This window comes from Morone saxatilis, unplaced genomic scaffold, assembly GCF_004916995.1.
Source record: "Morone saxatilis isolate NCDOM2014 unplaced genomic scaffold, NCSU_SB_2.0 Contig21, whole genome shotgun sequence".
Classification (NCBI taxonomy): domain Eukaryota; kingdom Metazoa; phylum Chordata; class Actinopteri; family Moronidae; genus Morone; species Morone saxatilis.
In genome coordinates this window covers 16,865,350-16,880,804 of record NW_023339774.1, presented here as the reverse complement: position 1 = coordinate 16,880,804, position 15,455 = coordinate 16,865,350, and the positions used below count along the sequence as shown (strand labels likewise).

The window sequence follows — 15,455 nt, the reverse complement described above, 5'->3', positions numbered from 1 at the left end:
TTGTGGGACAAATAAAGGAATATCTATCTATCTATCTATCTATCTATCTATCTATCTATCTATCTATCTATCTATCTATCTATCTATCTAAAGTTAACAGTGCACTCTGGTGGACAAATTCTGTAATGATCACTGTTTCCTAATCACCTCAGACATTGTGGAACTTCTGGTCTACAACTTTTTGTTACTTATTCACCATCATACATGCCAAAACCAGTATATCTGTAATAAGCCTGATATTTGGCTCAGCCAATGTATTGTTCTAGCTCTACATGTGACGGCATTACTGTTTGAATAGATTGATAACATTGTTATGTGAATACACGTTCTTAGCTACTGTTTAACAAAGCAGCAACATCTCTTTTTAAAAGTATACTGAAGTGGAGCATGCACTTTAAATTGTGGTTGGGGCTTCAGGATGCCAAGTGTCCACTGCAACTGTCTAAGGAGCACAGACTGTGTACAGTGTGTACAGTATGTTTCTGAATGACTCATGCTGTGTTTCTCAACACTTTAGAAACATTGAGGAAATCCTTGCTGCCAAAGGAGAGACTGTGAAGAGGATTGAAGGAAGTGCTGCTCTGGAGATAGTGCTGGATGAATCCAAGAAGGACAAGTCACAATGTGGTGAAGAGACAGAGAAATCCAACAATGACCCAGAAAAACAATGAAGCTTTGTTAAATACTGTATATGTGTTTCTGTAAGATGTATATACTTAATTCCTAATAAACCTGATTTTGATTGCTATTATATTTGTTCTCACGAATTCTGAACAAGGAACTAAACGGCCGATGACGTATATAGACTATAATTTATTAAATTTTACGGAAACATTTAATCTAGCTCCGCTCCAGATGTTTATATGTAGTGATGAATCTTATTTTATGTAAATGTTAAATGCAGTTCCGCCCTAAGCGGTCCGGTGTTCAAACTCTCGGTGGAAGAGCCGTGAGTTCTCGCGAGAACAGCGGACCGTCGTTGCAACAGAAAGCACAACTAGCACTTAGCCAAGCTATATCTTAGATAACCGCAGTCTTCCTCCGCTGTTGGACTGCGATGGATGCTCTCGGAGCCCTGGACGAGGCAGCGAGGCCCCGGCACAGCCCTTTCCTGATAGGGGTCAGCGGAGGGACGGCAAGCGGCAAGGTCAGTTGTTATTCAACCGCGGGATCTTCCGGTGACGGAAGTTAGCGTCCCGTGTAGCTTAGCGTGGACAACATTAGCATTACGCGGGCTGTCAAACCAGCTGGCACGCCCCCCCTGGCTCAGTTAACCTTTTCTTTTATTTGTTAACACGCAAGAACTGTGGCTACACTTCTGCTCTGTTACTTTTTCTTACTGCTAACACTTTGTTTTGTGCCATTTTAGCCCCAAATAGCCTCGTAGAGCTAACTAGCCGCTGTAATAAACGTGTCTATTCCCTCGCAATGGCAGATGGAGTCAGCTGATAAACATTAACGGTACACAGAGAAGGTCGCACTTAAGTTAATAACCTTTGTTGCCCCCTTGTTCACCGTAAACGTGCTGTGTTGAATCAGTAATGCATTGTGACGGCTCTTGAATAATAGTTGAGTGAAGTGAAGTGAAGTTTTCTGCCACAGTCGACAGTTTGCGCCAAGATCATGGAGCTCCTGGGCCAGAACAAGGTGGACCACCGCCAGAGGAAGGTGGCTATTATAAGCCAGGACAGCTTCTACAGAGTCCTGACTCCAGACCAGAAGGCGAAAGCGCTGAAGGGCCAGTACAACTTTGATCACCCAGGTAAACTACAGAGTGGTTCCTCCCCAATGTCTTCACAAACAGTACAGCAGGGTGCTCTGATGTGTTATAACTTATATCAATGCCAGTGTTTCCCCACCTGGACTGTCCAACCAACACCGGTGCGTTTATTTGAGTTTGGTTTTGCTGTTATAATGTTATTGCCAGGTTAGTCTGTCAGCTGTTTTGATTTAATGTAACTTATAAAAACGATAATGTTGGACAGTGGTTGGACTGGACTGTCTTGCTTTGATAGTGTGATGTTTGGGGAATTATACATACAGTATGTCTCATAATACAGTACATTATGTTCATGTATGTCTATACAATTGGCTGTGTATGGAGAGTTTTATGTTCAGTCTGTGGTATTTAGTCAAACTTATTTTCGCAAGAAGCCTTTCATTTTGGTTGTCAAGGTTTTTTGACAATGACGGGGAATTCTGCAGTCAAACTTGCTCTTAACAAAGCTGCAGAGTCAGCTTACTAGTCAGTTTGCTGGAGCAGAACTATGAACTAGAAAACTGTTTCCAAATCACTTCTAGTACTTACTGCATTCAACATTTCCGTTTGTGTTAAATGTCTTGCAGAGGCGTTTGACAACGAGTTGATGTACAAAACCTTGAAGGACATCGTGGAGGGAAGGGTGGTCGAAGTGCCGACGTATGACTTCGTCACCCATTCCAGGTAGGAAGGAAGCATTTCACAATCTCCTTTCAGTCTTTCACAGAACTAATAACTCTTATCACCATTGCCTCTGTATGAATATCTGCGTATGTTTCCAGGTTGGAAGACACGATCACAGTTTACCCAGCAGACGTGGTCCTGTTCGAGGGCATCCTGGTCTTCTACACCCAGAAAGTGCGCGACATGTTTCACATGAAGCTCTTCGTGGACACAGATTCAGACGTCAGACTGTCTCGCAGAGGTATCGGTGTCTCCCTCACGTGCAATATTCCAGATGTTGCAACCGTATGTCAATAGTTTGACCTAATTTCTCCCTGTAGTTCTGCGAGACATGAACAGAGGGAGAGAGCTGGAACAGATTCTCACTCAGTACACAACGTTTGTCAAGCCTGCTTTTGAAGAGTTTTGTTTGCCTGTAAGTATGACGCAATTGTGTTCCTATTTTCCAGTGTCCTGTTCTGTCAACAATGCTCCTTTTTAAAGCACTACCTCGCCTCTTTTCTCTTTCAGACAAAGAAGTATGTAGACGTCATCATTCCAAGGGGAGTTGACAACATGGGTAAGTGTTTCTTTTTTCCGGAAAAGATGCTTTCCTGTTAATCTTTCCAACACGAATGCTGGACAAATCGTGTCTCTCGCTCTCTCAACAGTGGCCATCAACCTCATCGTGCAGCACATCCAAGACATACTGAACGGTGACATCTGCAAATGGCAGCGCGGGTCCATCAACGGGCGCAGCTTAAAGCGGGCCATTTCTGAGCAGAGCGACCTGCAGAACGGAGTCGCTAACCCTTCAGGAAAGAGGGTCCTGTTAGAGCCCAGTTGTCGGCCTCACTGAGACTGTGTGAACGGATGTGTTCGGACTGTACCATACGAGCTTCGAGTTGGGATTGCTGCTACTGATTTGTGCCGGATGGGGTCGGCGACTGCGATGCCGATTTCACCGTGTACAGCAGCTTTTTAAAAAAAAAAAAAAGTTACCCACAAATCTCACAGTGCAAGCATTCAGTGCTGCAACCTCTTCATAATTTTACAGTAATCATTGGTGCGCAACCAATATGCTCATAGATAATGCTTTGTCTTCCATGATGCAGTTAGATTTTTCAGTGTTGACTGTGGTTAGATGACCTGTTACTGATCTGGACGGTAAAATATTTGATTTCAGTCATGCTTTTGCACTTTGACCTTCTATTTATACGTGCATCTTTGTTGCTTTAAATTGAGTTTATTATATTTATTTTATATTAATACTCATCTGTTGTAGTTGTCTTGTTGCTTTCCCTGTTTGTTTTAATTTATTTAAATCAAGTTAGGACTGATGGCTGTGTGGTTTAGTAGTGTCACACCTAGATTCGTACCGAGTGCTTCCTTTTTTTGATTATTTACAGTCGGATACATGCCTTAAATTTTTTAAAGTTCATTTTCCACTGACCATTCTGTACAACAATAAATGGAAATTCTATTATAAAGTTTTGTTGAAAATGAAGCTTCTGAATAAGACGTATGTATAGAAACAGAGCCGTTTGTTTTATTGGAGTTTGATAGCACAGTGTGATGTGTTGGTTTTGACCATTATCCCAAAAAGGAATCAAAATGATTTACTACAGCACATTTTGGAATGACAAACACACAAGTCACTGAGGACTTCAGTCGCTCACAAACACTCTTTCACACACCGACATGACTGGGACGTGATTGTGACTGCCTGATGGTTCTCTACACGGCACACAATGATTCAGTATGACATACATAGATCACAGCATCTTTAGTAATTTATCTTTTTGTGTTTTTGCTTTGCTTTTTTTAGTGCACATATGTATGGCACTTGGGAGAAGCTAAGCTCTTCTCATAAGCATAAACATCCTTTTTAAGAACAAAAGGAGCACTGTATATAATACATTTCATAACCATACATGATTCTTACACAAAATGTTTCAAAACAAACTCAGTCTCTAATGGTCATCCTCTCTTCAAGTTCAAACACGCCCACGCCCCCCCCTCCCCAGCAGATTCTCGGGTAAGCAGCCTGCGCGTTGACGTCACAGTTCAGGGGCAGGCGGCTCTCGAGGTTCTGCTGTTTGAGAGGGGAACTCATCAGTCAGGGAGAGGGTTCGCAGAAGATGACCAACAAATGGCACATACATAAAGGAAGAGGAAGGAGCAATTTGGAGAGTAATGGACCATTCAGCTCAATCTCACACACACGCAACAGCTCCACTCTAAAACAGAGAGCCCAGGGAGCAGACTTTGGTTATTTCTGTAGTGTCTCCCTGTCCGCTCTGTGTGATTCTTCACTCCTCCTTGGCACCCAGGCTTCCTCTTCATTTCATCATAGTCACTGAATCTCTTCCCGTCTAAACGCCAGAGCCACAGTAATCCCAATTATAATCTCCCAGAGCAGCAGAGCTCTTTGTAAACCTCGGCCACGCTTCAGTTGTATGTAGTTTGTTCTGCATTCCCCACAATGAGTCTCCCATTAGCTCCAGCGGATAGCTTCCATTCGTCTTTCTCTCAGTCTGTAATAAAGTGGAGTTAGTGTCATGAAGCACAGTTGGAGGTCAGTCTCGTGAAGGCCCACGGGGGCCCCTAGGTCTTCTCCTCGCGGTCCGTCTTGCGTCTGGTGATGTTCCTGGGCTTGATCTTCAGCGACAGCTCCCACAGGGCCTCCTCCGCCAGGTGGTCGCTGAAGTCGTTGAAGAAACAGACGATGTCTTCGTTGCGCTTCAGCTCATAATGCCTGAGATGAGAAGGGGGTCGAGTTTTTGATTAATGCAGTTAATTCATTAGCGAGGAAAAACAATCGGCGCGTGTGGAGATGGCAGCGATGTTTTATGATATTACAGTTTAATGAAAAAACAAAGAAGGCTAATATTGTATTTCCTGCCAGTGGCAAACAAATGATGACATTTATTACTGTGACTGATGTTTACAAAGCTCTCTAATAATATATCAAGATTACTTTTCATCATATTTTAAATTCATCCCAGTGGACTTACACTTGCTGGAAGCGCCGCATGCTGTCCAGGATGTTGAACTGTTGCCAGCGTTTGGAGAAATTGACCTTGCCGTCAATGAGGTCGGGGTTCCCCAGGTGAACGAAGGTCAAGTCCTGGAGAATGAGACCCCTGGAAGAAAGGAGGAGCCGTGTCAAGTTGTGGCTCTCTGCTGATCCAAAATCTGTATGAGTTCAAACGTACGTGTAAACACTTCATTCACACTTACAGGTAAGGGATGCATGGAGGCTCTACTTCAGACAGAGCAGCTCTGTATGCTCTGAAGGACGAGGAGCTGTCGATCAACGTGCAATATTCCTCCAATCCCTGAGAGAAGAATGAGGAGGAATGAGTGTGATGTGAGAGAAATGTGATAAACGTAGGCAATCGTGATACTTTTCCACAATCAATAAGAGCTGATGTGTAGATTCAGAAACATTGTCACAATTCTCTCACCTCTGAGGTCTGTTTTTGCCACTCCAATCTCCTGATGGGGGCAGAGTCCAGGGCGGACAGTATTGCCAGGTAGGAGTTGAAATTATTCAACTTTCTTAAGTGCTGTAAATTAGACAAATGTTTAATTGTTACAGTGTTAAAAAGCAAGGAAAATATATGACAATTAGGATATTTAATTAAGTATTTCAGGTTGTGACTAACCTTCATTATCTTGATGAACTTGAGAAGCAGTTTCTCTCTGTCTTGGGCCTTCTCCTGCTGGATTATCAAAGAACGGACCCTGCAGGATAATGAGAAGTAAACAATGCGGTGTCAGCATTTATGAGGGCAAGATTGTGTGAGAGAGAAGCCAAGAATGCCAATGACAAACAGCGAGATGTGAAGGCATGACGCTTTTCTGTCATACCAATAGCTCATGTTATTAAAGTGCTCTGTGAACTGAGTCAGGTTCGGACTCTTCTCCTCATTCTGCTCCTTGGCCCAAAGCAGCACCTCGGGAATCTGAGAGAAAACAGGGAGAAAGTCTGTGTTAAAAAAAAATAATCACAATCGTTGTCAGAAAATGCTGGGAGGACTAACACAGGGAAGTCACCGTACCTCAATTTTATAGAAGAGCTCAGCATCAAGAAGAGTGAGCTGATCGGCAATTTCATGACTTCGGAAGTCATGTAGAGTTCCAGGTCTGTCAGGACACACAGATTATTAGATGATGTCTTCAACTCATAGTTTTACATTGTAAACTGGCTGTAGCCAAAGGACAGAAACAAGACTCTTTCCAGTCTATCGTGGTAATTCACTGTGGTGCTAAATTGCTTCATAGAAAGTGTTATAGAATACTATCTAATTTAAATGATTTTAAAATAAATTAGTTATCAACCAATATTAAGAAACAGAAAGGATTTGAGGTTAAAAGAGAAAAAAAACTGTTGCTTTGTAATGAAAAATGGAGATTTAGCCTGTTAAAAGCGCCTTTAGACCAAAAGAATCACTGTGTATGTATGTGTGGTGAATCGTAGCGCTGATGTAAACGTAAAAAAGGATATGGGAGCTATCAAACATTTGGGAGAGCCATTATAAAGGGTATTATCTGGGAATGACAATCAGGAATCTTGTATCTGACGACCAGTCTACCAGGCAATAAATGAAACCCCGGTCTCTTGACCCCCACAGTACCTTGCAGAGACCCCTCGGGCAGCGAGCGGCTTGAGGGAGTTAGTGTAGCGCAGCAGCTTCTTCTGCTCCACCTTGTCCAGGATGTTCTTGCGGAGCACGCGGGCGAGGCTGAGCTCGCCATTGCACACGAGCGTGAACACCAGGTCCATCAGCTGTTTCAAGATGTCCTCCGTCAGCTCCACCAAGCTGGAGGACAGAGGAAGAGAACAAAGAAACGATTAAATGATTAAAATTTGTGATGGGGTAAACATAAACAGAGGAGCCGAAGGAAGAATGTAATTCAATCGGTTGTTGTTGATAAAACGTCAATTAAAGGGAGATCTGGAACAAAGAGAGAGCTCTTACGGAAATAGGGGCATATTTTCTCTTTATAGCCTTCAGAAGAACAATAAAGTAAAGCTTTTAGGATGATTGAGTTCAAATAAAAAAACATTATAAAAGGCTGAAATGTATTGTTAGTAAAGTAATATGACTGAAGAATTACTCATTATCACGATCGTTACATCCCAGGATCAAATCAATCATTTAGGACTTCAATAACCAGCATCTCTTAGTATGCTGGTTGCCCACATTTGAATTATTGTTATAGAATCAGAATCAGGTTTTTTATGTGAACACATACAAGCTCCGGTTTTTCATTGCTCTCAGTGTTACACAACAAAAAACAAAGCTGAACAAAGATTCACATTGTACATTTATCTATAGTGTACACTAATGTACACAAGTAGGTGAATAAAACAGATGTGTATGAAAATATACTGTATATAAAAAGCAATGAACAACATACTAATAGTGCAAAGAGTGTTGGAATACATATTGGATGAAAACTGCTTCATTTATATATATGAAGGTGGATTAGTATGTGCATGTATACATAGAATAATTATATACCAGTAAATAATTTGTGCAACAGAAATATGATTTGTTATTCTTGTTAATCACCTTGTTTCTTTAAAACATTCCTTAATGAAAAGCCAATATAATGGGAGACATAGTCCTATTTAAAGCACCAGCAATATCCATAGGGACTAATTTTCTTCTCCATAGTCCACATCTACTTGGAAACATCCCTGAGGATGTGCACCACACACTCTGAAAAGGCCTTCCCCAAGATTCAGGACAAAAAAATATTGAGTCCCACTCACCACAGCTCATCCACCACACGGACGAGCACAAAGAACGTGTTCTTGCTGACTCGCTTCTTGAAGGTGTCCGGACTGTGGCAGAACCTAGTGTATGTGCTTTGTGGTCAAGGACAATAAAAACAATACTGTATGTTGACTACAAAATACAATAGCATGTTTAACTAAAGATTTGCACGCTCTCGCACATTTATGATGCTTCCACAAGTGATGAAAGGGTGAAGTCTTGCTCTTTTAAAATCAGTGCATCCCTCCACTATAAGGACATCTTGTGGTTCTACGTTAAAGCGACACATTTACTTATTTTCAATACAATTTCTGGGTATAAAACAGACTCCAACTTAGGGTACACTGTCCTGGCGAAAAACTGTAGTTTCTTTTAAGCAATGCAGTTCTCTCTCAGCCTCATTGCACACAAATATACATCTTTACATAGCAATCACTGTCAGTGCTACAGAGTCTACAGCCTGCTAGCAGCCTTTGTGAGGCTTGTACTTGGGCACAGTGGTTCTTTGAGCTAATAGCACTAAATTGTCATGTTGCTGATGTTTAACAGGTATGTTTACCATCTTAGTTCAGTGCATTATCATGCTAACTACTGCTAGAACAATTTTGTTCTGATATTTTGACCTGATAATGGAGTTAGATGAAAAGTCAGAGGTTACCAAAGTGATTGAAATTCATCCTGAAAGGGGAACACGAATGCCTGTACCAAATGTCATGGCAATCCATCTAGCAGTGGTTGAGATGTTTTACCTAAATGTCATGGTGGCGGTAGAGGAAAAGTCAGGGGAACAGGTAATTAAGAGGCATCTGTACCAAATGCTGTGCCAAATTTTACAGTAGATATTGAGATATGTAACAGAATATACTTTGATCTACTGGTGGTGGTAGATGAAAATGCAGGGGATTGCCAAAGGGACTGGGATTCATTCTATGGGCACCATGAATGTCTGTACCGAATGAATGTACCGAGTTTTAATCTTGTTGACATGTTTCAGCCTGGACCGAAGTGGTGGACTGACAAACAGTGACAAAACATTACACATGGTTTGCTACTGAAGAGCCAGCTTTTTAGATCACAGCAGGGAAAGTTCATGGCACTTGCTCTCTTGACATGTGATTGTGTGCCGTTCTAAATGACAACAGTCCCCAATATTTTCAGTGGTAATTTAGACTTCAGTATCCTTCAGCAGAGGATTACGGTTGTTCTGGAGGTCTCCATCTACGAATGCTCGCATCTGAAACAGCTAAATCAGAGCAAACATGATGAACAAATCCTTTCTTGGTAAATAAATATCACTAAAATACTAAGCAAGCAAAACAACCTACTGCCAACAAAACAAAACAGCGATTACACTCAGAGTGACACGTTGAGTGATTTGAAAAGGATATCTGTAGTGCAGCTTCTTAATGAGGTCCTCAGGGGTTATAAAAGTCCTATATGTAGTCAGAAAGGCTTCACAGTACAAAACAAGATCTGTCGAGCAAAAACAGAGGAGAAAAAAAAGCATATTTCAGTTGAAGTGCAGCCAGAGTTCCCAATTAAAGCTGAAAGCACATGATCAAACGTAAAGGCTACATACCAAGGCTGACACATCGCAAATAACTGAGCCAGAAAGAGACTGAGGCTATCTAAAATGCTACTCAGATGAGGAGATTAGACAAATGTAATAACACATCAGTCACACTAAAGAATCACACTTTACAAATAAAAATAAATCTGTCTTTGAATATGAAATGACTGCAGGTCTGTCAAGCTAGCAAAACAAAGCTGTTCCAGTGACCCCGAAGCCCAGTAACATACTGTAGTCTACATAAAACACAGAGGGTATGAGTATGAGTCTTAATGTGTCTTACTGTACCTTTGCGGTCTGTTTCTGTAGCGTGGACTAATAGGATGTCTCCTGATCCTGCACGGACGTCAGGGCCATCATCATTCTGGGAAAATTAAGGAGAGCAAGCGAGGTGCAAAGAATTAAGAGAAAATGAACGACAGACAGACAGACAGATGGGGAGAGGTGAATAAGATTGAAAGCGAGAGAGGAAAAGAGTGCTTAGAGTTGATGTGGAGTGATGCAGTCTAGCTCAAAATGTAGCTTGCACTCCCTTCTTCTGCCTGTTTTTTCTTTTTTTTTTGCTTCCACCCCCTCTAAAAGCCCCCCCACCTTTCCCTGTCCTGCACCAGCTCCTCTGATGACGAAGAAAAAGTCAGACTTGTGCATGATAAAAGCACTGCCACTGCAATATGTCTTCTGTAACAGCCCTAAATGTCATCACAGGCAGTGAATCTTCCCTTCTTCCATTTCTGATCTCTCCCTATCTCCTTCTGTAAATCACAGCTGTCACATTGCCCCTAACCTTGCAGAGTGGCGACCAGCATTTTCACACATCTGTCTATCAGACTGCACCACACAGGACAAAGGAGGAGGCGGCGTAGGAGGAGGGCGTTTAGTCAGTTCCAGCTCTGCAATTTCAGAGCATTAACTCCAGAGGGCAGCAATGGCTATCAGTGGTGGATCTCAGGATCTGATTTCACATCTGAGTGACTCACAGTGACCTTTAGCCTGTGCTGGACTAACAGGATAAAATGTGCTTTGTATGCTGTGGTGCTGCGCAGATCTGTCACAGCAGATTCCTAAAAAAACAGAACGGCGCATCAGAGATGGTGGTTGTCTTACTTCTTGTTTTAGTGTTATTCTGCTCATAATCTCCTTGTGGTCTATGAGGGAGAGCTCGTCCACGTCTTCCTCGTCGCTCCCGGCCGACTCCGTCGACTTCTGCCTCCTAGAACAAATACACACACCTGTCATCAGCGCAGAAACACTCACAGCTATCTAAAACACCAGTGGCTATAGCTGTGTCCAAGGCCATACTGCGTACCTGATCTGACAGAACATTAATTGGCAACTATTCTGAGAATGAATAAATTGTTTCAGTATTTTTTTCATTTTGGACTGTTGGCCATATAAAACAGTAGTAAGTTTTAAGTAGAGTAAGAATAAGCTAACATATCTATATACTACACAGTTGTTATGTAGTATGAATCACTTATAGGACGTTAACAGTACGATCCATACCTTTCCTTGTCCAAAGCCTCTTTGCTGTTGGTGGATGGCACCTGAGGGGTTGGGTCTTGAAGCACATCGTCAGCAGTGATCGTTTCCTAATCAATGACGGGAAAAGAAACAATTGACATCTGTATTGTAGGTTAGAAGGAACATCGTAGGTGAATGGTTCCATGTAATGACAGAAGGCTGGCTATTGATGAGATTGTATTAGCCACCAGTACATGCTACACTTTTGGTGGAGGTGAGGATGGATGTCTGCATCACTATGTGTATAAAGGATGTTATCCAAAGCAGTGTTGACTTAGTTTTGGTTTAAAGATGAAGAGTAAAATGGAGCTTTTCCTCGGTAACCCAACAGAGATGAGACCCAAAACAGAAAGACACCAGAGGGTAGAACTCATTCACGCTCAAACTGCACTAAATGTAAAACTACAAATACAATCACACATCCATACAACTCTTTTGCTCTCACTTACATTAAACACACGCCACAACCCAAACATGCCCAAAATACACCCACGAACACACATGGTGGCCCAAGGGAATACAAACACAACCACACACACGTACGCTGTCACACATGCACAAGTGCACATAAGCTGTTATGGGGAATGTTATTGGAAAATTGAAAACCGGCGAACCGTTGAGAATCCTTTTTGGAGAAGCCACATGTCAGGTGTTAGATTGGAACAAGGTTAAATGCTCGTTACAGTTGAAGCGCAGCCAGAGGGACAGCAATCAGCAGCCAGGCAGTCAGAACAACATACAGATGGACATCTTTCTCCACAGACAGCAACCACAGCACAGAAGTCCCTTGCAGGCAAACCCGTGAACCTGAAGTCATGCGCAGTCAGGTTTGGCTGCATTCACATTCCATTTCAGCGCCATCAGTTCAAGAGATGAATCAATAAGGGCTGCTCGGTGCAACAGATGAGTGGCGCGAGCGATATCTGCCAGTCAACTGGCGTCCTAACTTTAAATCCTGCATTTCAAATTGATTCATATCCTGAAGTGATGGGACGTGCGAATGGAATTGACCTTTCACCCGTGGCGGTCAGCTACTTACTCTGAGGGAGAGAGGCAGCTCTCCATTGGCTTGGCTGGATGAGTACAAGTTGACGTACTCCCCCTCCCCGCCCTCGTCATTCGCGCTCTCGCTCTACGGGAAGAGAGGAGGGACACAAACCCAGGCGTAAGGGAGCTAAAGGGAATATGTGGCTAAGGAGGAGGGATAGCGGCTAGCCGAGGTTCGGTACTGTACAGGGAGCGGTGTGTTTTCCAGCTCAGCATCGTCACGACCACCAGGTGGTACTGGAGTGCATCATTTCTAAAGGTAATAGTATTTACTGGCAAAAAGAACATGCAGTGCAACATGCTCTACTGGGATTCTTTTAAGACCAATAATCAGACAGCAGACAGTTTGTGGGCAGTGATAATAACAACAAGATGCCACTAAGTGATTGAGTCACTATATTATCATATGAGCAACAATACTGCACACCGAACTGTTGTAATCTAACACCGATCTGCCAAGGGAAGGGGGTCCAGTATCACATTTTATAATCGGTCATAGAGAACTGGTTCGTGTAAGTGTCCGCTTGTGCTTCCAAAATCTATTCTTTGTAAAGCTCACCGCTGAGGTGTGGAGAGAGTCAGTGAGAGAAGACTCAGAAGGAAGACAGACAGCCACAGAGCCCATTGAGCCAGCCAGGGAACCGTTGGGCCCACCCCCGCTGCCATCCAGAATGGTGGCATTGGTCAAGGCAACCTGGTCCAAGCTCTGTGATTGGTGGAAAGAACGAAAGCAGGAAAAAAAAAAAAAAAGAGTAAAAGAAAAAGACAGGACTAAAGGATCAGAGAGGTGAAGGCAGAGCAGAGTAGAAAAAGAAGCTGAACAATCGGAAGCATAAGGGGAAAAAGCGTTCACCTCATTCTCCAACACCTCCATTAAGCCTGGACTATGAGAGTGATGTGCCTGAACATGAAATGCACATACAGGCACCCAAAAAAAAGCTAAACTGGAACCAATGGCCACAAAAACATCTCCAGATGACAAAACAGAAATGTTTAACAAGTAAACACGTAGATAAACTAAGATCAACTTTGAGTATGTGTATGTGTTTAGACATGTGGTGCCTTAACAATATCCGTGAGTTTGTGTAAGTGTATGTGTGTGTGGCCAGCTGAGAAAATGCCTGTCTGTAGCGGAGGTAGTGGTAACCTGTTTTGACACGTTGCACATATCAGTTCTGTTTCAGCATACCAGCACAGAGCAGCGCATACACAGCTCACCGATGAACGCTGCACACACATACACACAAACACATGCACGTGTTCATGCACAGACACGCAGGATCCGCTGGAAATTAAGGCCCCTTATTCTCCCCTATATTGTAGCAGCGGTCTTAAAAAATACTAGTGGGAACACACACGAAGGTGAGGGGGAGTCATTAAAATGAACTACTGAATACTTTTTTCTCTTTCCACTCATCATATGTAAAGCAGCTTTCCTGGCATGCCTCCCCCCCCAAAAAAAAACCCACCATGCCCCAATGAGTTGAGGAATGCAAACATTCCACAGAAACTGACAAACGCGAGGTGTGGAGGTGTGTGCGCTCATTTGGGGGATGAGGAGGTTAAGGCATGGCGAAGGGTGAGGGGGAGACTCGACAGATAGGAGACGGGGGGGAGAGAGAGAGAGAGAGAGAGTGCGTGGACAGAGACTGACGCTGGAGGATGAAAAAGACGAGGAGGAGAGGAAGGAAGAGGAGCAGAAATAGGAGGAATGTGTTTTCCATCAGGTCCATCTGGTGCTGCATTCCACTGGAGATATCCTGAGGGAGATCTACACTATGTCTCTTAGGGTGCCTCACACACCATGGGGTCAACCTCCACCTAAAATACTGACAAACCAATGTAATACATAGGGTCTGACCCCATAGTGCACTCAGTTACCAGAATATAGCAGTGATTAAAAACAAGCCAATTTATTAACAAGAACCTAGTGTTGGTCGAAGCGTTCCAGTTAGACCAACAAAGGGCTTTTTGATTAAGAAAATGCCTTATAGTCTCTTTGTGATATTTGGATGAGTTGCTCCAGACACAAAACTCACTCACTGTAGCTCTTAGGCAAAGAAGGAAAGGGCCAAATAATTACCTGTCATGTGAAAGAATGCTTCAGTGCAACACGCAAACACACACAAACTTGGCTAGCCAAAGGCTGCACAGAACCACAACAAAATAAGTGCACACGCTCAAAGCACACATTAATAACACCATATCTAATGCTTCAGCTAAAAGAAGAAAAAAAAAAAACACACAACAAAACAACAAATTCATACTGTCAAAACAAATGAACGCACAGATGGGCGGATGAACAAAATCACGGACCACACAGCAACCAAATCACAGACCCTTGAGGGATGGCCCCATCAGAAACCTCAGAGGGCCAGGGGTAGATAAACAGACTGCATCACATGAGGAGCACACACAGGTCAAGCCGCCCCTGGACCAGTCCAGGACCACACAACACCCACACCAGCGTGGAGAAATGGAGGTGGACTGATGGTGTTGAAGCAGGGAGGGGTGGGGGAAGAGAACTCACCGTGGGTGTGGTCAAGGATGCTTGGCCAATCAGGTAGGAGTTAGAAACGGACATGCTGAGGCCCAGCCCAGAGCCCGCCTCCTCCATGGCCGCTACAGACGGCTGGAGGTGGCAGGAGAGAGAGGAGGAGGAGGAGGAAGAGGGGGAGGAAGAGTGGGAGGCCTGAGACGGGAAGAAAGAAAGGTAGAAAAGATAGAAAAGAAAGAGGGTGAGAGTCATGGGGGTTAAGAAAGGCAAAAGGAGGGAAAACAGGGTGTTAAGGGAGAAAAAAGAAAAAAAAGTGGACAGTTGATTACAGTAGTAAGCAAGACTGAATTAGAGCAGATTTAATCAAAGTTCAGCAGCAGAGTAGTAAAGTCAAAGGGGTGAAAGCTGAGGAGGATTTTGGTAGTTCAGCTGAGAAGCATCAGCTTACAGGCTGTGGACATAAATACTGAACAGACTACTGCAGTTTTAGTGTTACTGAATATGAGCTCTTCCTAGAAAGACTTAATTATTAGAGGGTCATGTGAAACATACAGGTCACACACGTTTATGCCGAATGTGACAGTCCAATAAACTCTCTTTTAATGT

The 15,455-nt window shown here is 43.2% G+C and overlaps 3 protein-coding genes across 12 annotated transcripts in view; 2 read left to right on the top strand and 1 right to left on the bottom strand.

The window, feature by feature from the left end:
* dnlz (DNL-type zinc finger) overlaps positions 1–751 on the top strand; it is a 1,996-nt gene extending 1,245 nt beyond the window's left edge. The window contains exon 3 of the mRNA XM_035667543.1: positions 518–751. Within this exon, the coding sequence (XP_035523436.1) occupies positions 518–671 (154 nt within the window). The 3' untranslated portion in view covers positions 672–751. The remainder of the gene's footprint in view (positions 1–517) is intronic.
* A 195-nt stretch (positions 752–946) lies between these two features.
* uck1 (uridine-cytidine kinase 1) lies at positions 947–3,912 on the top strand. Its single transcript, XM_035667542.1, has 7 exons — positions 947–1,147; positions 1,603–1,762; positions 2,347–2,443; positions 2,542–2,684; positions 2,764–2,858; positions 2,954–3,002; positions 3,094–3,912. Exons 1-7 carry the CDS (start codon positions 1,058–1,060, stop codon positions 3,279–3,281), a joined length of 822 nt encoding a protein of 273 aa, XP_035523435.1. The 5' UTR covers positions 947–1,057; the 3' UTR covers positions 3,282–3,912.
* Positions 3,913–3,949: 37 nt separating this feature from the next.
* rapgef1b (Rap guanine nucleotide exchange factor (GEF) 1b) overlaps positions 3,950–15,455 on the bottom strand; it is a 41,829-nt gene continuing 30,323 nt past the window's right edge. For 5 of the 10 annotated variants that reach the window (XM_035667534.1, XM_035667532.1, XM_035667535.1 and 2 more), the window contains 16 exons: positions 14,883–15,044; positions 12,912–13,058; positions 12,345–12,437; positions 11,288–11,373; positions 10,889–10,994; positions 10,073–10,148; positions 9,603–9,687; positions 8,211–8,303; positions 7,066–7,251; positions 6,490–6,574; positions 6,299–6,393; positions 6,094–6,172; positions 5,893–5,994; positions 5,666–5,763; positions 5,440–5,568; positions 3,950–5,180 (listed from right to left, as the gene is read on the bottom strand). In XM_035667534.1, coding sequence (XP_035523427.1) covers positions 5,030–5,180; positions 5,440–5,568; positions 5,666–5,763; positions 5,893–5,994; positions 6,094–6,172; positions 6,299–6,393; positions 6,490–6,574; positions 7,066–7,251; positions 8,211–8,303; positions 9,603–9,687; positions 10,073–10,148; positions 10,889–10,994; positions 11,288–11,373; positions 12,345–12,437; positions 12,912–13,058; positions 14,883–15,044 — 1,773 coding nt within the window. In that variant the 3' untranslated portion in view covers positions 3,950–5,029. The remainder of the gene's footprint in view (positions 5,181–5,439; positions 5,569–5,665; positions 5,764–5,892; positions 5,995–6,093; positions 6,173–6,298; positions 6,394–6,489; positions 6,575–7,065; positions 7,252–8,210; positions 8,304–9,602; positions 9,688–10,072; positions 10,149–10,888; positions 10,995–11,287; positions 11,374–12,344; positions 12,438–12,911; positions 13,059–14,882; positions 15,045–15,455) is intronic. The other 5 variants (XM_035667539.1, XM_035667536.1, XM_035667537.1 and 2 more) reach the window with 3 other exon arrangements.

Bases quoted from the DNA above. Each gene is read 5' to 3' on its own strand.
- uck1 (XM_035667542.1), top strand. From the start codon at position 1,058: ATGGATGCTCTCGGAGCCCTGGACGAGGCAGCGAGGCCCCGGCACAGC. The intron at 1,763-2,346 runs GTAAACTACAGA...AATGTCTTGCAG, and splicing joins GTACAACTTTGATCACCCAG to AGGCGTTTGACAACGAGTTG. The intron at 2,444-2,541 runs GTAGGAAGGAAG...GTATGTTTCCAG, and splicing joins GACTTCGTCACCCATTCCAG to GTTGGAAGACACGATCACAG.